Source organism: Oreochromis niloticus, linkage group LG20 (assembly GCF_001858045.2).
Source record: "Oreochromis niloticus isolate F11D_XX linkage group LG20, O_niloticus_UMD_NMBU, whole genome shotgun sequence".
Taxonomy (NCBI): Eukaryota; Metazoa; Chordata; class Actinopteri; order Cichliformes; family Cichlidae; genus Oreochromis; species Oreochromis niloticus.
Genome location: NC_031984.2, coordinates 2,958,281 through 2,980,217, shown reverse-complemented (window position 1 = coordinate 2,980,217; position 21,937 = coordinate 2,958,281). Strand labels below are relative to the sequence as shown.

Below are 21,937 nucleotides of genomic sequence, written 5' to 3'. Positions count from 1 at the left end.
AAAGAAAGAGGAAGAGAGAAAGCCGGAGGAACACAAGGCTCAGGGATACTGAGGCACCTTGGTTCTTCTTTAGGAGCAGAAAAATATAAACCACATACCAGGATTGGATTCAGAATTACTTCCAGTTCTTGGTAGCTGAGTGATTGTTAAACATCACAGCTCTCATCTGACTAGCATGATTTAACTTTACTCCACATGGGTATCATGGCATAGGGATGGCAATAGGTATTCCAGTTGTTTCAAACAAGGTTCCAGTCTTGGTTGTGTAAGTGTTACATCCCTAGTCACTACTGTAAGAGAGCACAGGGCCTTGGTTTCTTCCGTAGACCCATCCATCGCTCATTACATCCAGTTTCAAGTTACCACAACAGAGACATGTCATGATGAAGTAGCACCAATATTTTATTGCTCTTATTCACAGATAAAGGTATATTTTAAATTGTTTAACTGAAAATTTGCTCTGTTTTTACACCATCCTTTCAGCGGTGAGTCAGGTGCCGGGAAAACAGTCAACACCAAGAGGGTGATACAGTACTTCGCCATCGTCGCTGCTTTAGGAGAAAATGTGAAAAAAGGAGTAAGATGTCTCAACAGTTTCCCTTTTCCTTAATTGTTCCAGTCCATAGTGAAAAAAAAGAAAGAACCATACTGGGAATATGTCTTTGCAATGTTTCTCTTTGTATTCAGGGATCTTTAGAGGATCAGATTATTGAAGCTAATCCAGCCATGGAAGCATTTGGGAATGCCAAAACCATCCGCAATGACAACTCCTCCCGCTTTGTGAGTTCATCCTGAAGGCTGGAGTGGAGAACACAGCTTTGTGTCTCGTGTGAATTTTTGTGTAGACGTGTTGTAAAGACTGTGGGTTTGTATTTGTGTGCTTCAGGGCAAGTTCATCAGAATTCACTTTGGCCCAACAGGGAAACTGGCGTCTGCTGACATCGACATCTGTAAGTGTTCTCAAAAAGTTGTTCTGAGTTTGAATTTGTTTGAACTGCACTAGCCGAACATGTTAGCTTTTCTACTCAGCATTTTTCAAATGGCATTTTATTATCCCACAGCCACAAATACGTTTTAATTAAAGCCATCCATCATTAGGTAGTGTAGAATTTTGTAAGGCGTGCGGGTGTAAAAAGGGCTGAGACAGCACATTAGTTCACTGGAAACTTGTCTCAACAACTAAAAGCTCTGGGGCATTGTTGGAAAAAGAGGTACATCCCAAACACTCCTAATGCTCCGTGACAAATTACTGAGGAATAGTTTAAGTCATGCAGCAGCTGAAGTTACTATACAGTCCTCCAAGTTTCCAATATCTTACATTTTATGGCTTAGTGGTATTGCAAGACAAGATGTGTTACTAACATCTCAGTGTCAGATACTGAAGGGTTGTGAGGTGTTGTGGGTGTCTCTCGATGCTTTGGCTGATGAGTGACGTAGTTTGTGTTTATTTTACTCAGACCTTTTAGAAAAGTCCAGAGTTGTTTTCCAGCAGCCCGGAGAGAGGAGCTACCACATCTATTACCAGATTCTGTCCAATCACAAGCCAGAATTACAAGGTAAAAAACAAACAAAAAAAACAAAACAACCAGTGCAATAAACTGTCCAATGAAAAACTCCAGCTATATAAATAACATTGAATTCAATAGAATTGCATTATTAACAGAAACAGAAATAAAACCAAGAACATGCAGAACAATAAAAACAATGCATGTCTTTAAAATCAAATGTATCAACCCAGCAATCTGGGGAGGCTTTGGTGCATAAGTCTATGCACCCCAGACAAATACCTTAAAAAACTATCATCCATCCATCCATTTTCTTCCGCTTATCCGGGGCTGGGGGCAGCAGCCCAAGCAGAGAAGCCCAGACCTCCCTCTCCCCAGCTTGTCCGGGGGAACACCAAGGCGTTCCCAGGCCAGCCGAGAGATATAATCTCTCCATCGTGTCCTGGGTCTGCCCCGGGGCCTCCTCCCGGTGTGACATGCCCAGAAGACCTCACCCAGGAGGCGCCCAGGAGGCATCCTTATCAGATGCCCGAACAACCTCAACTGGCTCCTTTTGATGTAGAGGAGCAGTGGCTCTACTCTGAGCCCCTACCGAATGGCCGAACTTCTCACCCTATCTGTAAGGGAGAGGCCAGCCACCCTTCAGAGGAAACCCATTTCCATCGCTTGTATTCATGATCTCGTTCTTTCGGTCACTACCCACAGCTCGTGACCATAGGTGAGGGTAGGGACGTAGATTGACAGGTAAATTGAGAGCTTCGCTTTTACACTCAGCTCTCTCTTCACCACAACAGACCGGTACAGCATCCGCATCACTGCAGCCGCTGCACCAATCCGTCTGTCGATCTCCCGCTCCCTTCTCCCATCACTTGTGAACAAAACCCCGAGATACTTAAACTCCTCCACTTGGGGCAGGGTCTAGTCCCTGACCCGGAGTGGGCACTCCATCCTAAAAAACTATCACTGAACCTAACACAATGAGGCAACTATTATAGTTTTCTATCTTTGCCTCTGCGTACCAAATAACTGAACAATAGCATTATGAAATGTAACCACACAAAATATAAAAACATGCCATTTACAGTCTGAGGAGCGTGGGAAGAAAGAGAGGGTTAACTATGATAACTAACTAACTAACTAACTAATAAAACATAATTTCATGATGTGTGACGCAGACATGCTGCTGGTGACCACCAACCCCTACGACTACCACTTCTGCTCTCAGGGTGTGACCACAGTGGAGGGCATCAGTGACGGAGAGGAACTGAGGCTCACCGATGTAAGATGAACACAGCGTCTCAAAGAAAAGTCTCTCTCTGATGGTGTGTGTAAACTTTAATCTGTTTGTGTGCAGCATGCCATGGACACGCTGGGCTTCACTCCAGAGGAGAAGTACGGCTGCTACAAAATCGTTGGAGCCATCATGCACTTCGGTAACATGAAGTTTAAGAAGAAACAGAGAGAAGAACAGGCTGAAGCGGACGGCACAGAGAGTATGACCCGCTTAAACACCATGTGATCAAAGACACAACAGTTAGTTTGTATAATGGGTGCAAGTGATGCTGCCTGGCAGAGATTTTGGGCAGAGCTTTACAGAAAGCTTTCTGTTGTCTCACAGTGTGTTATTAAAGCAGACAAATGCAGGTAAACCCGCCTTTTACTGCCAATGCTATACTGCCAAGTTGCAAGTCACCATGAAGTCACAAGCTCTTCAGATTTTGGTGGGATATGATGAAAAGATAACGAAGCAACAATATAGAGTTTTGGTCCTTTTTGTCTTTTTAGCAAAAATTACTTTTTCAATTTCAATTTCTTGGTTAAGGTACAGACTGTACCAATGCAATACCAATTGTGGGCCAAAGGTCATGAGCTAGGACTAACATGGAAACAGCAGACCTCACCCAAATCTCACAATACACAACCTCAGAGGATGTATTATGAACTTGTGGCTGAGCTGCCACAATTATCAGTTGCAAATGGTCCATTGTAGTTGATCTTTATAACTACCTGGCATTCAATTGAGCAGATCATTACTTTTTTTTTTTTTATCTTTTTGTATAACTGTGAAATATATGTCTAGTCTGTACTGGTAGAGACCTCAGATAATTACTTGCATGTGTTGTGTGTGTTAAGGTGCAGATAAGGCAGCTTACCTGATGGGCATCAGCTCTGCTGACCTGCTGAAAGGCCTGCTGAATCCCCGAGTGAAAGTGGGAAATGAGCTTATTGTTAAAGGACAGACTGTAGAACAGGTGATCAAAGTTTTCTGTCTTACTACATAAACTTAACTGTAAATTTCCAAACATGTTTATCTTTGGTTCCAGGAAGCCTAACAGGTCATGTTTTGTGTGTAGGTCAACTATGCAGTGGCCGCCCTGGCCAAAGCCACCTATGACCGCATGTTTAAGTGGCTGGTGGGTCGTATCAACTCGTCCTTATACACTTCTTTGCCTCGTCAGTACTTCATCGGTGTCCTGGACATCGCCGGATTTGAGATTTTTGAGGTACAAAGGAAATACAAAGAAACACATTCAGCAACTCTCAAATCCAGCCAAGGTCCAGGTCTTTCCAGTGACACCAAATATATGTTCTGAAAATAAATGCTACTGTAAAAATAGTGCGCAATCATTAAAATAAAAGTCCTGAAATACAGAAGGATATCCTAGATGTCAGCTAAAACTCAGCACAGGAAACAGTAGCAGACAGCTTTTCAGAGAAAAGATTTGTCTCGTTTGGTGTCACTCGCCAAGCAGAAGCTCATCTGGCTTACTGTCATTTTGCAGAGTTAAACATCTTTTGATCAGTAACTTCAAAAATATGGTTCATTTCTGTTTGCAGTTCAATAACTTTGAGCAACTGTGCATCAACTACACCAATGAGAAGCTGCAGCAGTTCTTTAACCACCACATGTTCATCCTGGAGCAGGAAGAGTACAAGGCTGAAGGCATCGAGTGGACCTTCATAGACTTTGGTTTGGACTTACAGGCCTGCATAGACCTCATAGAGAAGGTATGTTTGTGTGTTACATGGATTGTGTTGGATGATTGCAATATGAAGCCTATGTGAATATGAAGTGAATTAATTAGAGCTCCTTTGTCCAGCCAATGGGTATTCTGTCCATCATGGAGGAGGAATGTATGTTCCCCAAGGCCACGGACCACAGCTTTAAAACCAAACTTTACGACAACCATCTAGGGAAGTCACCTAACTTCCAGCGGCCGCGTCTAGACAAGAAGCGCAAATATGAGACGCACTTTGAGTTGGTTCACTATGCTGGAGTGGTGGGTATCCTTTCATAGAGTCACTTTTTTCTGTTGTTGGTCACGTTGGCCTTTTCAGGTGAAGCCATAAAGCTTTGGATTTTACACTTGAGCTTGGGTTGAAACTCTGGACATGTAGAATGTTGCTGGGGAGGGAACGTCGGGATGGGAATTGGTCGGGTGTGACTTTGAATAAGGAACACAAAAAATCCTAAAGATATAAACATGGACAGAATTTTTGTGTGATATTCTCAGCATGGTTTTTCAAGGCTTGAGTTGACAAAAAAATAAATCTTATGATATTTTAATTTGGTATAAATGGATTTTAGCACATCCAGTTATTTATTATATGGGACCATAGTTATGCTTTAAGTCATATGGGAAACCAGTGGCTAGAAGAGCTCAGCAGCAAAGTGGCCACAGAACATCAGTGAAATTCGGTTACTTGTAATGACAACAAGGAAACTAACGGCTAGCAATGTGAACTGGATGGCTCAACAGTTAAAACTTATCTCAGCTTTGAGGTAAGCAGTTAAAACAACTATCAGTGAGAATAAAGGATACTGTTGATTGACATAAAATGAGGTGGGAAAAACATCTGGTACATCTACAAGCTAACATCTGGACATTTTCTTTGACCTGAGAGCGTCTGTCATGCAAATAAGCTTTGAATGCAACGCCTTTCTCTCTCAAGTTAGATCTGGCCAAGGTTGATGTCACATTAAAGATTTGGTGTAAAAAGCTGAACTGACTGGTGTGTGTTGTAGGTGCCGTACAACATCACAGGCTGGCTGGACAAGAACAGAGATCCTCTGAATGAGACGGTGGTGGCCCTCTTCCAGAAATCCTCCAACAAACTGATGGCTGGACTTTTTGAGAACTACGTCAGCTCGGATATGCGTAAAAAAAACAGCTGCACTAAATATTTATTGAAAACCGTTTTACTATAAAAATGAATTCAAGTATATGAGTGTGTTGGGATTGAGTCTTGCTTTTTTGTGTTATTTTAGCTATTGATCCGAAGGCTGAAACCAAACAGAGGAGGAAGAAAGCAGCTTCTTTCCAAACTGTGTCACAGTTGCACAAGGTGGGTGTGACTGGCAGCTTCCCCTGAGACACTATTACAGTACACCAGGGGTGGGCAATTCATTTTCCCAAGGTGCCACAGGAGAAACTGGGAGTGTCATTGGAGGGCCTAACCAATAAGCTTAATTTGATCTCTTTATAAGTTTATCTGAGAGAGCCTCCACAACAGTCTCAGTTTGTCATGTGACCCTTTAGCCCCTGCTGTACATTATGACAGAGGTTTCAACTAACTGTGTGTTTATTACAGGAAAATCTTAATAAGCTGATGGCTAACCTTCGCAGCACTCAACCTCACTTTGTGCGCTGCATAATCCCCAATGAGAGCAAGAATCCAGGTAAACCCATGAACCCTGGTATCTACTGACGGCTGGTCTCTGTCCAGTAGTCGTCCTCACCCAGAAAAATAAACTTGCTAAATGAATGGTCTGTATGTGGTGGTGTTTTTCACGTTGGCACCACTAAAGGTGATTTTATTGTCTCGTGCCAGAAATATTACCAAAGATATTGTTAGCACTACTTTACAAGTCACAACAGCCATATTATGTCTACATGCATTTGTTGATGCAGTTTCTGTTTCAGTTTGGTTTTAGCGTAATGCTCAATGTACTTTTGTAAAGAAACCATCTGAAGTAATGGCTTTTACACTGACACTGACACACTTTTAAATTGCACTGACAAAAGGAAATTATAGTTCCTTGCCATGCCCCAAATAACTGCACCAGACTGCACTGTTAAAATTATTTTTTGAGATGCCTTCCTTTGTTTTTCCAGGTGTGATGGATCCCTTCCTGGTCCTCCATCAGCTGAGGTGTAACGGGGTCCTTGAGGGGATCAGGATTTGCAGGAAGGGCTTTCCGAACCGCATCCTGTACGCTGAGTTCAGACAGCGGTGAGTCCCATATCTAACACATATTTATTTACTTCATCTACTATTTTCATATTGCTCTTCAATAATGGAATTTTCTTTTCTTCCCAGTTATCGTATCTTGAACCCTTCTGCTATTCCAGAGGACTCATTTGTGGACAACAGGAAGGCTGTGGAGAAACTGCTGGGCTCTCTTGAAATAGACCACAGCCAGTACAAGTTTGGACACACAAAGGTACAACAAACTCATGTTAACCCTGCTTTTGATACCTCAGTTCTTGGAGTTAAGCTGATGGTCCCGTTGCTTCGTCTCAGGTGTTCTTTAAGGCGGGTCTGTTGGGTCAGTTGGAGGACATGAGGGACAACCGTCTGTCTCAGATCCTCACCACCGTTCAGGCCATATGCAGAGGGAAGCTCATGAGGATGGAGCGACAGAAACTGATGCTGCAAAGGTCAATATCACATCTATCAGAGGAATGAATGACAACATATCAGTACAAAGGAGTGCTGATGCCAGAGAGGTTGATCAGAAGGAAGGAGGAAGTTGTATTTGTAAGAAAGAAAAGCAGCCTCTACAGAGTATCATGAATATATGACCACGCCAAGATGTTTAAACTTTGCGTAGTGCAGCATGTTGCTGTTGTTTTGACTCTCATCACCTGTTTTTTTGGGCTGATGTGATTTTTAATTCTTCTTCCTCTCAGGGACGCTGCGATGGTGATCCAGTTTGCCATCAGGGCATTCTTCTCAGTGAGGACTTGGCCGTGGATGATGTTGTTCTATAAGCTCCGTCCGCTGCTCAGGAGTGCCCAGGTAGAGAAGGAACTGGCCGCTCTGAACGAAGAGTTCAAGAAACTAAAAGAGGCCTACGGCAGGTCTGTTAATCCGCCTGCGCTTGAATCGGGGCTACAGACTGAAATGAGCTGCACGCACACAGACGTCTGATGTTCTGCCATTTTGTTTTTTTCATCAGGTCGGAGGTGAAGCGGAAGGAGGCGGAGGAGCGGCAGGTGGCTTTGGTTCAGGAGAAAAATGACCTGGCTCTTCAGCTTCAAGCAGTAAGCCACAAAGAAATTTAAAGGAGCAGTGCCAACTTCAAATCAGGATCCTTACAGCAGGATCACGGAATAATAGAAAACAGAGAACTGAGTCAATAAGGGCAGAAACCTGGTGGTCATTAAAAGGTTAACAAAGGTTTACTTTCTGCATGAGCTTGTGTTTTGTCCTGTTTATTGTTCATAGTCTCTATAAATCTCTTTTTTATCTTTGGCCCCACATCTGCCCACTGGTAGAAGACCCAGCTTAGTTCTGCTCGAGATTTCTTTTTGTCATTGTAATCGTGCGTTCTCGCTCGCTGAGGTCATAGTGATAATATTCCTGCTTTGCTATTTAAAATATGTTGATTCCTTTTATTCTGGGTGCTTTTTTTAGTCTCAGCAAACCCTCTGTGGGTTTAAGCACCCACCAATAAAAAACTGTCATTGTTTTGGTAATCCAGTTAGTCATTATCATGGAACGTGCTGTCATAAGAGCACAATTTTAGTCACGCTATATACAGTGTAGTCCATTATACAAGAATTTTATGCACCTATTCATAATTTTTAATATACCCTGTCCATAATACAGCTGTTAGCCACTGATATACAGACTGGCCTCATATATTTCAATTACTTTTTGTATCCAAACAATCCAGGAGCAGGACAACCTGATGGATGCCGAGGACCGCTGCAACCAGCTGATTCAGTCTAAAATCTCTCTGGAGTCAAAGCTGAAGGAGATGCAGGAGCGCCTGGAGGACGAGGAGGAGGTGAGCTCCACGCTGACGTCCAAGAAGCGTCAGCTGGAGGACGAGGTGTTATCGCTGAAGAGAGACGTGGATGACCTGGAGATGACCCTGGCTAAAGTGGAGAAAGAGAGACATGGGGTTGAGAACAAGGTTTGTTCCCCAAAAAGGACTATGTCAGTGCTGCTTTCCATCACTTCCCTCACTCATAGAATAATGTTTGTTTTTTCTCTCCATGCAGGTGAAGAACCTATCACAGGAGATGTCTGTTCTAGATGAATCCATCGCATCTCTGAGCAGAGAGAAGGCTGCCCTGCTGGAAGCTCACCAGCAGGCATTGAATGACCTCCAGGCGCAGGAGGACAAAGTCAACATGCTGGCCAAGGCCAAAGCTCGACTGGAGCAGCAAGTGGACAGTGTAAGGAAAGATATTCCTGGAATGTCTGACATTAGGCTGTAATAATAAACTGTTATTTGTGGCGCTCGAGTAGAAGGATGAGCAGCTTGAGACGACTGGTTGAACCTGAAGTTTATTCAGGTAACTTTTTCATTTGTTTTTGAGTTTTAGTGTTGAGAAAAATCTTCATATGAATTCCCTTAAATTCTAGTATTTTACTTTTCTGTTATTTAATTAGCAGAAATGTGTCTGTGTTTGTTTCAAACTTGCTAGCATTAGCTGGTCATTAGCATCTCACCCCAACCTTAAGCCTTAACAAAATCCAAACGAGTGGATAAAATTTTCACTCATACAGCATCACGATAGAGAGCCAACATGTTTAACTCTGCTGTAAAGCTGGAAATTTCAACACAGGAGTGTGTTACAGCTTTGACTTACTTTTGGAGCCAGCTTCAAGTGGACATCACAGGTTTGGGCTTTTGGCAGATTTTGGCACTTTCAGAATTTCTGCAACCAACTTTTGAAAGCTTGTTTAGCACGCACTGGTCCAGAAAAGACCTGTAATGTTCTCTACTGTTATTACTGGTTTCTAACTCATGTGCAGGTTGAGACTTCGCTGGAGCTGGAGAAGAAGGTGCGGACCGATCTGGAACGAACCAAACGGAAATTAGAGGGGGATCTGAAGCTGTCCATGGACTCAGTGCGGGACCTGGAAAACCAGAAGGAAGAGCTGGAGGAGAGACTGAGAAAGTAGGAGAAATGTCCAGAGCTTTGGAATATAAATGTTAAGCTGAAAGGGCTCATTTTAACTGAAAAAAGGGTACTTTATTACCATCAATGCTTTTCTCTCTCTTCCCCCTTCTCTAAAGGAAAGACTTTGAGTTGGTGCAGCTTCAGTCAAAAGTGGAGGATGAGCAGAGTCTGGCTGCTCAGCTTCATAAGAAGATCAAAGAGCTTCAGGTTGGTGCAGAGAGGCTCTTATTCAGCTTCAGCTTCTTCACTGCTGCTGCTATAGTTTGTTTTGTACTTGCCCTCCTCAGACTCGTATTGAGGAGCTGGAGGAGGCGCTGGAGGCGGAGCGGGCATGGCGTTCCAAGGCGGAACGTCAGAGGAACGACATTGCCAGAGAACTGGAGGAGCTGGGAGAGAAGCTGGAGGAGGCAGGAGGAGCCTCAGCGGCTCAGATCGCCCTCAACAGGTTAAAATAGGCTTCGGTGATTTATAACTTCCATCAAAGGGATCCATTAGGGTCCATTAGTCAGAGCCACAGCAGCTACGTTAGAGGTGACCCGTCCTGTGTTTCCTTACTTTCTGTCATATACATAGTGCTCAGATCATGGCTGTTTTAAAATAACATGGTCATTGTATGCACAGGTACTTACTGTGAGACGTCGACACTTTATAATGTCATAAAGAACAAAGACCCCTAATATGGGGATCTCAAGAACACAGCCGTAGCTGTATGTCAGAGAAACCCCTTAACCTCCTAGGACCTGGCGTCCACATATGTGGACATCACATTTTAGGTTATTTAGACCAAAATACTCAATTGTGCTCTTCAGGGGCCTGATATCCACTTACGAGGACGTTATACTGCTACTGTTCTATTGAAATTTCAAATGAATATCTTCATATGTGGCTCTTATTTTTCTTAGAAACAAAAATCAGGTAAAAAAAAAAAAATCTGGTAATTCTTTGTTTTTACATTCACCGGGTCCCAATCAGCCCAAATATCAAAGAGAAATTAGAAATGCATGTCGTGGAAGAGTTCGGGTCTTAGGAGGTTAAAGATTAGGCCTAATGATAATGAGAAGTAACCTTGCACACAGGATCTTTGGGACTTCTGTCATGGATCATCAGGATTGTTCTGCAGATGTAAATTCCTACCTTTAGACTTTGACAGTGGATGGATTAGTATCTCAATGCTGAGATTTACCCAGAATATCACAAATACTGTTTTATTGAACAGGAAGCGAGAGGCAGATTTCCTGAAGTTGCGGCGGGAGCTGGAGGAGGCGGGGCTTCACCATGAGGCAACAGCAGCCACCCTGAGGAAGAAGCACTCGGACATGGTGACGGAGCTCAGCGAGCAGATAGATGCTCTGCAGAGAGTCAAACAGAAGCTGGAGAAGGAGAAGGCGGAGTTCCGGCTGGAGGCTGATGACCTGGCTGCCAGCGTGGAGCAGCTCTCCAGGTCCAAGGTAGGAATAGACCTCCAGCTTAAGGGGCCACTCCACCAGGTTTATCAGTGTCAGTCTACTCGCATGTTGAGTCCTGCTGGCCCTGTAAAGAACTGATGGCAGGGCACAAAACAAGGGTGGCTCTTGCTCTTTCAGCTATGAACTTTCATCACTTTATCAGAACCTTAAAAATGGCCATTAGCCGAGTGGTAAACTGTAGAAGGTGAAAGATGATGGAGCCTGAACACACTGACCTGTTTACACTTTAAACCTTTGTGAAACATGTTAACGCAGTGCAGTGGGACCAGATTTCAGTTTTACTACAGTCTCTACATTGTAACCACCACACGTTGATCATGTTTCTTAGACCACATTAACTGTGACTTCTCTGTTGATTGATCTTCTCTGTGTGCAGGCTGCTGTGGAGAAGATGTGCAGGGTTTATGAGGACCAGCTGAATGAAAGCAGGAGCAGAGCAGATGAGCTGCAGAGACAACTGTCTGAAGTCAACGCTCAGAAAGCACGAGCAGTCACAGAAACCAGTACAGCACACAGACACTCCAGACACTGATTGTACAGATTTTTATGGCTAAACTGGGGCAGATTAAACACATGATTTTAGGCTGCATGAATTTTCTTTCTCCTACATCTTGCAGCACTCTGTGTGGATGTCCTCTCCTTTCTGCACCCCTTCCTGTCTGTTGTGTTAAGATTATTAGAACAAAAATGTACTCTATAGAAAAAAAAAGTATTTAAAAATGATTTTTATAGTGATCATCATAATAATATTAAACATTAATTGACAGCGAAAGGTGATGGAGAATTATTGAGATGCCAAAAATTTCTCTCCCCTCTCAGCTTAAGCTTTGCCAACAGGACAAAGAGAACCTCATAAAATGTTAATAAAAGCTTATTCAAGCTAGTGATGATGGCCATCGCTACAATCGTGGCTGAAATCGAAACCACTAGTAGATGATTTTGCTACTTTTAATGGCACCAATTTTAAAAAACTGAACTTCTTTAGTTTCCTTACATCGATGTATTGGTTTCTACAGCTAGATTTGAAAAAATCCCGTTTGATATTCCTCATTTTGTCCATCTAAAAAAAGAATTTCAGGCTCAACTGATGAAATACCTTAAAAGTAAAAACTTACATTACAAACATGCAGCCCTTGTTAGGATCACACTAACAGTAGTAAATAGTGAACCATTGAACTGGTGGATAATTTAAGTATCTGAGGGTTGTTCTTGATAGTGTTCTGTCCTCTGAGTCATAAAAAAGGTCCAACAACAGCTGTATTTTTTTAATGTTTGATCTGAAATGATGAAAGTTTTTGAATCTGAGCAAATGTTTTGTCCATGATTCTTAGTAAATACACCTACCAAAAATACAATTGTACAAATGATAAATGAATATCTGATGTCTAAGATACAGCAAACTTATGGTACTCATGTACCTTTGACTGTCGTCTTTTCAGCCGAGTACAGACGTCGTCTGGAGGAGCGAGACGCTACGATTGCTCAGCTCCAGCGCTTGAAGGTGGGCGTTTGCCAGAATGTTGAGGATATGAAGAAACAGCTGGAGGAGGAGAGCAAAGTAATACTTAACTCTTACACCTGTAACACATCAGGTCACTACAGTGCTCTTATTAATACCTTTTTGTAGGTATTTTATTGGAACAAATGTATCCTGTGTCTGTGTTTTAGGCTCGCGTGGCGCTGGCTCATGCGGTGCAGGCATCCCGACACGACTGCAGCCTCCTCAGGGAACAGCTGGAGGAGGAGCAGGAAGCTAAGGCTGAACTGCAGAGGGCGCTGTCTACAGCCAACAGTCAGGGGGTTCAGTGGAAAGCAAAGTATGAGACTGATGCTGTGCTGAGGATAGAGGAGCTGGAGGAAGCAAAGTAAGACAACACTGCTGTAGCTACACGTCACTCTGAGGTCCCGTTCTAACACATTATAGGGCAATGCAAAGACCACAGTTTAAATTCTTTATCTAGTTTGATTCAAAGCAGCTACTGACTTTAGACTTTAGACTTTGGTAAGGTTTAATAAGGTGAACTGTTGTATTTGCAGGAAGAAACTGGTCGTGAGACTGCAGACTCTCGAAGAAGTTGCAGAGGCGTCTCAGGCCAAATGCTCCTCACTGGAGAAAACTAAACAGCGTCTGCAGATAGAGATGGAAGACCTGATGGTCCAACTGGAGCGCTCCAACGCTGCAGCTTTGGCTCTGGACAAGAGGCAACGCACCTTTGACATGGTCAGACATATGGCACGATTCCCCATTATAACATTGGAGAGTTACACTTTAATGCCCATAATCTGTAGGTGTGCTCAGAAACAAATCTGTGCATTGGTTTGATGCAGGTGCTCAGTGACTGGAAGCTGAAGTTTGACGAGTGTCAGATGGAGCTGGAGGCCTCGCAGAAAGAGTCTCGCAGTCTGAGCACTGAGCTCTTCAAACTGAAGAACTGCTATGAAGAAGCTCTGGACCAGCTGGAGACGATTAAACGAGAAAACAGGAACCTGCAGGGTACTGCAGTACCTCCCCTGTGCTCTTAACTTACTGTAATTACACTTATATGTTCACTTCAGGGACCTGGTCTTACAAGGTCAATATCATGGAGAATATCATGATGTGAAGAGAGGTAGAGGTTTATCATATAATGACAAGCCACATGCAGTGCATTGTTTTCAGCATAGCTGTCATGTGAGGCAGTGGCAGGCAGGAGGTGGACCCAAATGCAGGACTCGGACACAAAAAGTGAACTTAAGGCAGCTTCTGCCTTAAGTTCAAAACATAAGCACAAAAACTGAACTAAAGTCCAAAAGCTGGAAAACTAGAAAAAGAACACTGAGAAATTTGAACTAAAACTCAAAGAAACTAGAAACACGGAACTAACTCTGAAACCAGAAACAAGGGGAGGTACGACGCGACAAAGGGCAAAGGAAAACACGGGGCTTAAATATACAAAGGAGTAACAAGGGACTGGGAAACAAGGAAAGCTGACAAGGAATAAGGGACTGTCAAAGTAAAACAGGAAACAGGAGACAATCACAGAGATGCAGACACTGAGACATAGAGACGACTGACAGGGAAGACAGAGGGAACATGGAGACGAGTGGCTACACGTGGAACACGGAGAAGACAAAGTAACAGAAACCTAAATTCTATAAACTAAAATATAACATAAGTAAAGAACATTGAGAATCAAAAACCATGAATAACAATAATCAAGGAATATAAATTAACCAATAACCATGAAACGCTGGGTCACAGACCCAGTACCGTGACAGCTGGTGTCTAAAGAAAGTCGACATAAATCTGAAAAGTTATTCCAATACTTAAGAGCTGTAAATCTGCACTCTTTGAAATAGTTAGCAGGGGGCGACTCTCTGTTTCCAAAGAGAAGTCTGATTGTATAGAAATCTATGAGAAACAGAACTACTTGAACCATAATGTTCAGCAAATGCCATCACGGCGGGACACCCTTCAAACGAGCGGTGTTCCTTTAATCTGTTTCAACAACACTTCAGTTCCTTACATTGTAGCTAGAGTAAGTATTTTTCCAAAGTTGTAGTTCAGTGAACAAACTACTTCAATGTTTTAATCTTTTTTAATATTGTGTGAGTTAAGGGATTAAATTCCAGTGTATCAAAGTGTTTTCATTATTTTGTCTCTAGAGGAGATTATGGATCTGACAGATCAGATCAGTCAGGAAGGGAAGACGATCCATGAGCTGGAGAGGATGAAGAAGATCCTCGATGTGGAGAAGAGCGACATTAAAGCTGCCCTGGAGGAAGCAGAGGTAATTACCTGCTGTAATCAATTATCTATAAAGGTTTTTTTGCCTGAACTGCTACATTTCCATTGATCAGGGAACCTTGGAACATGAGGAAAGCAAGATCTTGAGATATCAGATGGAGCTGGAGCAGATAAGGGCAGAGATGGACCGAAAGATTTCAGAGAAAGAGGAGGAGATCGACAGCCTCAGGTAATAAATATATTAATGACAGACTGAAAGGGACTTAGTATATGGAATAGAATAGAATTGAATTAAATTGAATAGCCCTTTATTGTCATTACAAAGTGCTTGGAAGTAATGCAAAGAAAAAAAACTGTTGTGTGGAAGAAGCTGTTAGTGAGTCTGGAGGTAGGTGTGGGACCAGGTTGACCTGAGGCGCTGACCAGAGGGCAGTGGGTCAAACAGGTGGTGAGTGGGGTGCGAGGGGTCACCTGTGATGGTCTTGGTTTTCCTGAGACAGGAGGATCTGGCGAGGCAGAGGGAAGCTCTTCACTGAGGTGCAGTAGAAGGCCAACAGCAGCTTCTGGTCCAGGTTATTCTTCCTCAGGACAGGTCTGCTGTTAGCTACTGTTAGCTACTGTTAGCTAACAGGTAGATGGAAGGCTCTGCACTGAATGGACGGCCTCTAAGTGCAGCGAGCAGTGACTGTCTATAATTCTGCTGTTAAGGCCTCAGTCCTAAAGCACATAAGCACAGAGCCCACAGCTCCTTCTCTGTGTAGGGTCTGCCCCAAGCAGTCATACCAGAAAAAAAGGTTCATAACCAGAGAAAGACCTGACAACTGCAACCTTAGTGTTGATGGACTTGAGAGGTAACTCCAGTGCTGTCCACCAGGGGGAGCCAGCAGCGTTCCCTGGAGACTATGCAGGCCAATTTGGAGGCAGAAATTCGTCATCGCAGCGAGGCGGTTCGTTTGAGGAAGAAGATGGAGTCTGACCTGAACGAGATGGAGGTTCAGCTGGGAAACGCCAACAGACAGCAAGCAGAGAGCCAGAGGATCATCAGACACCTGCAGACACAGGTACCCCCACCTGTTCACATCAGATTGATGAGCAAAAACAGTGTCCAGGGAATGTGCATTTTACTGACCACACTGGGCTTCATTATCACATTAATCATGGACTGAAAAATGCAGTTGAAGTGAAAACTTCAAGTGACAACCAAAACAAAGCTTGCTCAAACAGCACCGCAAATGATATAATGTTTAAGCTAATCTTGCTGTGCTGAACTCTATCGCAGGTTAAAGAGCAGCAGGTGGAGCTAGAAGACAAAGTCCAGCTGACCAATCAGCTCAGAGAGCAAATCGCCCTCCTGGAGCGGCGGTGTTCGCTGATGTCAGCGGAGGAGGAGGAGCTGCGGGGGGTCCTGGAACAGACTGACCGCGCCCGCAAGATGGCCGAACATGAGCTGGTGGAGGTGTCAGAGAGAGTTAACCTGCTTGCTACACAGGTTAATTAATTATGGCACATCAAATACAATCATGTTGAAATATGAGCATGATATTTCATCATGACGGACGGTTTGACGACTTCCTGTTTTAGAACGCGGGCCTCATGAACCAGAAGAAGAAGCTGGAGGCCGATCTGTCTGTGCTGACTGGAGAGGTGGACGAGGCGATGCAGGAGAGCCGCAACGCTGAGGAGAAGGCCAAAAAGGCCATCACTGATGTTAGTCCTGACCCATGACCTTTGACCCCTGATCAAACCAATAGCTGAGCTCCTGCTGCTGTTAAATTGTATTCTTCATCATATGTTAACTGAGTTCGATGCTGGAAAACCTTATTAATCTTTAAATTTAATAACTGAGACATTTCAGCATTTCTTAATCATTGTATCCCCAATTTATTTACCCCATAAAGCTGCGATTCATGCATCCATCACACGCTCTGTCAGCCTCAAATACTTATTACATGAATCCTGTTAACGTTTGTGCTTCACCAGGCGGCTATGATGGCGGAGGAGCTGAAGAAGGAGATGGACAGCAGCACTATGCTGGAGAGAATGAAGAGGAATATGGAGTCTACTGTAAAAGGTTCAATAACATTACTGACAAAAGATGTCACCTGTCATAGTTGGTTAATAAAACAATGGAAATTAGCTGATCAAAACTAAAGCACAGACTTCTTGGGCAGTGTGCACGTCACAATCAACCAGAATTTTAGTCCTTTAAAATGCTTTTTTTCAGAACAGCTACTTTATTAATGATAACGTTTTCTGGCACATTTGTTATCTGGATTATCTGAACCACGCACAATATATATTCTTATTTCCTCACTTTTAGAAAACAACCAAACTGTTTCTGTTAGTTCACTTGTTCACATACTTTACCTGCAGATGTCACCGTGTTTTTACCAGCATCTCTGTTCTTCTGACAGAACTGCAGGTGAAACTGGATGAAACGGAGCAGATGGCGCTGAAGGGAGGAAAGAAACAACTCCACAAACTGGAGACAACAGTGAGTGAAAACTCAGTCACGAAGTTGTTTCTCACTGTGAGTTAAATCAAGTTTCAGAGCAACGCCTGGTAGTTTAACAAGGACACATTCTACTTTTCCGTATTTCTGTCATACAGATACTCTTCTACACAGTGGTGGATGTGCTACATGCATTACATAAATAAAACCCCAAAACGTCTGAGTAATTTCTTAGGTCAGTTTCCAAAAAGGCACATTTACTTTATCTGACAAAAAAAAAACTGCCTCTGTCAAGAGTCATCTTAAAAAAGGGTAAACATCTTTATTTGAGGTTTATCAAAAAAGTAATTGGCAAAGAATATTTGTGCTGGGAACAATTTTCCTCTACTGTTATCTGCCTGTTAAAAGGAAGTTTTTCCTTCCCACTGTTGCCAGGTACTGGCTCACAGGGGGGTTGTTTGATTGTTTGAGATTGATTGAGGTTTAACTCTACAGTATAAAACACTTCGATGTGGCTGTTGTTGTAAACGGGCACTGTATGAATTAAAATATTGTGGCATGTTGGGGGATCAGCTAGTTATCTCCCATCATGCCTTGGGACATGTGCTGCTGTTAAGATGTTCTTGTTGTATTGTTTACGGTTACATGACTTTTAACTGTTCTGTTTATACTGCGGTACAAAGTCATTGGCAGTTATTGTTTGATGGAAAGAATGATTTACCATGAGTGAGTTTGGTTATGTTGTTATTGACGCTCGGAAGCACAGTGTAGAAAGAGCATGTGTTTAATAAAGAGCTACCCTTACCTGTTTGGGGAGGAACAGCGAGCTCAATCTCTGAGTGATGCTTTGTTGCTAAGATTCCTCTGCCTGCAAAAATATAATTAAAAATAAAACTGAAAAAGTAAATGGCTCAAAAAAATCCAAATATGAAGACACCATTAAATGCACTAAAAAAATGCACTTGATAATAAATTGAGACATTAAGTTATAAAATGGAACATCAATTGATACTTTGTTTTTTAATTTTCCTTTTTTAAATCAATTCCTTTTATTGGGCATTTTGCCATATGATTTTACCTTTTCTCATAGATTAATTGATGCATGCATATAGTGCAAAGTTGCACATTTTTTATTGAGTCATTTAATTATTTATTCATGCTTGATTTTGGCAGTTTTCCTCCTCCATATCAGTAACAGGTAACCAGCAGGAAGTAAATCAGCTGCTGTGTGTGCAGGTGAGGGCGCTGCAGACGGAGCTGACTTTGGAGCAGAAGAAGAGCGAGGAGTATCAGAAGGGGGTCCGACGCTACGAGAGGAAAGTGAAGGAGCTGACGTACCAGGTGTGAGGTCCTCACTGCATCCAGCTGCTGCTGTCATACAGATGTTGGTCCCGTCTTCTGTGTTTTTATTGGATCTTTGTGCTTTCGTGCAGTCAGAGGAGGACAAGAAGACTTTGCTCAGGATGCAGGAGCTCATTGAAAGGCTGCAGGCCAAAGTGAAGAGCTACAAGAGACAAGCTGAGAACGCTGTGAGTGTTTATTTATTTCCTGAGCGCCACAGTTATTTGGGACTTTTAGTAAATGCACCATTTGAATTTACTAATTGATATTCTGGCATGCAAACACTGACATCAACAGAGAGCAACCGTGGCAGAAAAGCCCTTCCCCTCACTGGTCAGGGCACATGGCCGCCCCTCCCTGAGCCTGGTTCTGCTGGAGGTTCTTCCTCCTAAAAGTTTTCTTTTTAGAGCTGCTCTAATTTGTATAAAATAACATTTATTTAAAAGGGATCATCTTTTTGTCCACCAGGAGGAGCAGGTGAGCTGCACTGCCATACGTTTCCGCAAAGTCCAACACGAGCTGGACGAAGCCGAGGAGAGAGCAGACATCGCCGAGACGACCGTCAACAAGCTGAGGATTCGAACTCGCGAACAGACCAGCAAGGTCGCCGTGGTGAGTTATGGTCGCACGAAGCAGAGTTTAACACTGTTTTGCTTCCATCAGCATTCCTAATGAGCCGTTTGTGTCTCTGCAGATCACTGAATGAAGCTCTGCAGCATCTCCATCACTGATTAACTGACGTGTTGTTTGTTACCTGCTGTGTGTTTTTATCCAGTGTGTTTGTACATCTGCATCTACTGTACGACAATAAGTTTCTTCAATGAAAAGTAATATAACCTGGTTTGAAGGGGAAGTGTTGAGGGCTGCGAGTACGTCCATGCAAGAACATACGATCAGTCTCACCCCTGTGTAAAGCATCAGTTCTCACCACCTTAAACTTTCTTTTAAACAGTTTTATGCGTGTTTGTTCTCAGGGGGGTCAGCATGCTTAACCAAATTAAAGAGAAGACTAAAGATCTTTTTAAAATAGCAGTTTAATCCCCCTTCCACAGTCAGCGATACTGGAAAAATAATGTAAGACAAAAAAGAAAGAAAGACAAATTATTTGTGTTTTACTTTGTCAGTGCTTCTTGTATTTCTACAGGCATGAGGCGAATCCAGGAAACGACAACTGTACAGACCTACAAGGCTGTATACATACCACTGGGATGGGATCAGTTGAGCCATTGGTTCATGTAGACTGGCACTATTGGTTTAATAGTGATAGATTTAAGAGGATTTCTCAGAGATTTCTCCTCATAGTTTCAGACATTTCATTGTAAAGATTAAGGATGCTGTACTTTTATTTGGACTGTCAGACGTTTGTGTGGCAGTACATAAGATGCAAGATGTTAGGGAAGGGGACCAGTTTTGTCATAGTGGGTGACAGAGTGTGAGGCTGTGGCTATTTCTGGAGACATACTAAATGTTGATGAAAATGCTGCTGGTATTAAAAAAAAATCATGAACCAGTCCAATAAACAGCAGCAAGAGTCAGTAACAGAATGAGCTGTTGGACATTGGCAGAGAAGATTTGGCAAGTTTTTCATGGTTGCAACACACACGTGGAACCATTTAATAAACGGGAAAATAAACCGGCTTTCCACTGGGACAGGATTTAATGCAAAGAAGCGTCGTTACAATAAAGAAATAATAAAACTATTAATGAATAAAAAATGTTTTGTGCTAAATCAATTTAGCAGTGTTTTACGTCAGTACTGAATCAGATGATTTTGTGCATAAAAAGTTTGGTTTGTAACTGTTTTGTGGTGTCAGACTGTAACCACTGTGCATAAAAGCTGTTTGCAGTCACTTCCCAATTAAAGAAAGAAAAAACAGTGTTTAGAGACCAGCTGTTTAACCGAAGGGGGAAAAACATAGTCAAGAGGTGGTGGAGACCAAAAATGGAGCTAAAAAGAGAGCTTTCTGATTGCTGGATGGAACATCAGTGCTGGATTCTTCTCTGCCCAGTGATGGCCAAAAGCATGTTAATGGGAAAGAATGCAAATAAAAGAAATGTACCTGTATTCAGACTGTAATTATGTTGATGTGTGGCTTTATAATTATTTTGACTGAGTTGTTCTTTGTAGTGACCAATAAAAGCCCAATGCTGTTGATGCTGCTTTTGGTCCACTCTTCTATATGTTGTTCTTTCATGTTTGTGGCCTTTCATTTATGCACAGCTCTCGTAAAATACCATCACAGCCTTTCAGTCCAGTTGATATCTGGACTTTGGGCCGTTGCAGCAACATTTTGTTGTAGATCTGCTGCAGTGTGCTGCAGGATCATTAGCCGTGTCTCAATTCAGGGGCCGCATCCTTCATAGGACCCGGACTTCGCGGTCTACATGGGCTGGGTCCTCCGAACACCGAGAGGGGCGCAAGTGCGAGGCTGTGAAATGGGACGGTCTAGCCTTCAGATTTGCATCACTGCTGTCTCGGTGGAGTTTAATAAACTCAGCTGTCTGCTCTTTGCTCCCTAAAATATAACAGGACATTGGAGTAAACTCTCGACCATCTCACACTTCTGTTTAATCAGTTTTCTGTTTGAAGTTTATTCAGCTGTGTGAAAACTATAACTTTAATCTCAGCCAAACCGATTTACTCAGGAACAAATAAAACACTGAAAAAAGCCAAACAATAACATTGTAAAGTCTAAGTCTAATCTAAGTGACCTATATATCATGTTTAACCTGAGTAGTGAAAGACAGCGGGGGGTTTGAAAACGATGTGCCGCAAGTTCGCTGTTCTTGTCGGCTCTAGTGAGCCTCGACCTCCCGGTCAGCTATCGAGCTGGTGGGTAACAGACGTCTCCAAAAACGTCAGAGCACTTTTGCAAATATGTGACGTCTTGATAAACCGAGCAGATTTGAAGTTTACACAGCTACATTTTATAATTTCTGAAAATATGTTAAAAGTTTATTTTATGACCCAGAAAGAGCAATAAGCGTAATATTAAAACTAAGTAGCTGCCGCCATTGTTGGAAACCGAATTGGCTGGGCCGCGCTATGAATTCTGGGATAGATTGGGCCACGAACGGTGCACCCGAACCATCCTTCAAATTTGAGGAAATGAAGGACGCATTTGGAGCAGCCTTCGAATGGGACAGCCTTTGTCGTGTCGCTTTCACATAATCGGCCTTCAAATGCGGCCACGAAGGATGCAGTCTATGAACTGGGACACAGCCATAGTCTGTCTCCGTCACACAGGTGTCACATTGGATTCCATTTTACTTGTGATCGGAAAGTGCCCAAGCCTAAATCA

At 42.8% G+C, this 21,937-nt stretch overlaps 1 protein-coding gene across 1 annotated transcript in view; it reads left to right on the top strand.

Moving 5' to 3' along the window:
• LOC100707717 (myosin-7B) overlaps positions 1-20,790 on the top strand; it is a 35,124-nt gene extending 14,334 nt beyond the window's left edge. Inside the window, exons 7-46 of the mRNA XM_005477827.4 lie at positions 484-577; positions 688-780; positions 887-950; positions 1,458-1,556; positions 2,681-2,784; positions 2,860-2,998; positions 3,639-3,757; positions 3,860-4,009; positions 4,344-4,514; positions 4,607-4,786; positions 5,533-5,665; positions 5,776-5,852; positions 6,099-6,186; positions 6,623-6,740; positions 6,828-6,951; positions 7,032-7,168; positions 7,421-7,591; positions 7,690-7,774; positions 8,410-8,652; positions 8,741-8,917; positions 9,501-9,646; positions 9,766-9,856; positions 9,937-10,094; positions 10,866-11,097; positions 11,492-11,618; positions 12,555-12,673; positions 12,784-12,980; positions 13,153-13,336; positions 13,444-13,609; positions 14,761-14,885; positions 14,956-15,071; positions 15,717-15,903; positions 16,122-16,331; positions 16,424-16,549; positions 16,823-16,913; positions 17,257-17,336; positions 18,531-18,635; positions 18,728-18,823; positions 19,104-19,247; positions 19,330-20,790. Coding sequence (XP_005477884.1) covers positions 484-577; positions 688-780; positions 887-950; positions 1,458-1,556; positions 2,681-2,784; positions 2,860-2,998; positions 3,639-3,757; positions 3,860-4,009; positions 4,344-4,514; positions 4,607-4,786; positions 5,533-5,665; positions 5,776-5,852; positions 6,099-6,186; positions 6,623-6,740; positions 6,828-6,951; positions 7,032-7,168; positions 7,421-7,591; positions 7,690-7,774; positions 8,410-8,652; positions 8,741-8,917; positions 9,501-9,646; positions 9,766-9,856; positions 9,937-10,094; positions 10,866-11,097; positions 11,492-11,618; positions 12,555-12,673; positions 12,784-12,980; positions 13,153-13,336; positions 13,444-13,609; positions 14,761-14,885; positions 14,956-15,071; positions 15,717-15,903; positions 16,122-16,331; positions 16,424-16,549; positions 16,823-16,913; positions 17,257-17,336; positions 18,531-18,635; positions 18,728-18,823; positions 19,104-19,247; positions 19,330-19,341 — 5,278 coding nt within the window. The 3' untranslated portion in view covers positions 19,342-20,790. The remainder of the gene's footprint in view (positions 1-483; positions 578-687; positions 781-886; positions 951-1,457; positions 1,557-2,680; positions 2,785-2,859; positions 2,999-3,638; positions 3,758-3,859; positions 4,010-4,343; positions 4,515-4,606; positions 4,787-5,532; positions 5,666-5,775; positions 5,853-6,098; positions 6,187-6,622; positions 6,741-6,827; positions 6,952-7,031; positions 7,169-7,420; positions 7,592-7,689; positions 7,775-8,409; positions 8,653-8,740; positions 8,918-9,500; positions 9,647-9,765; positions 9,857-9,936; positions 10,095-10,865; positions 11,098-11,491; positions 11,619-12,554; positions 12,674-12,783; positions 12,981-13,152; positions 13,337-13,443; positions 13,610-14,760; positions 14,886-14,955; positions 15,072-15,716; positions 15,904-16,121; positions 16,332-16,423; positions 16,550-16,822; positions 16,914-17,256; positions 17,337-18,530; positions 18,636-18,727; positions 18,824-19,103; positions 19,248-19,329) is intronic.
• Positions 20,791-21,937: the final 1,147 nt, after the last annotated feature.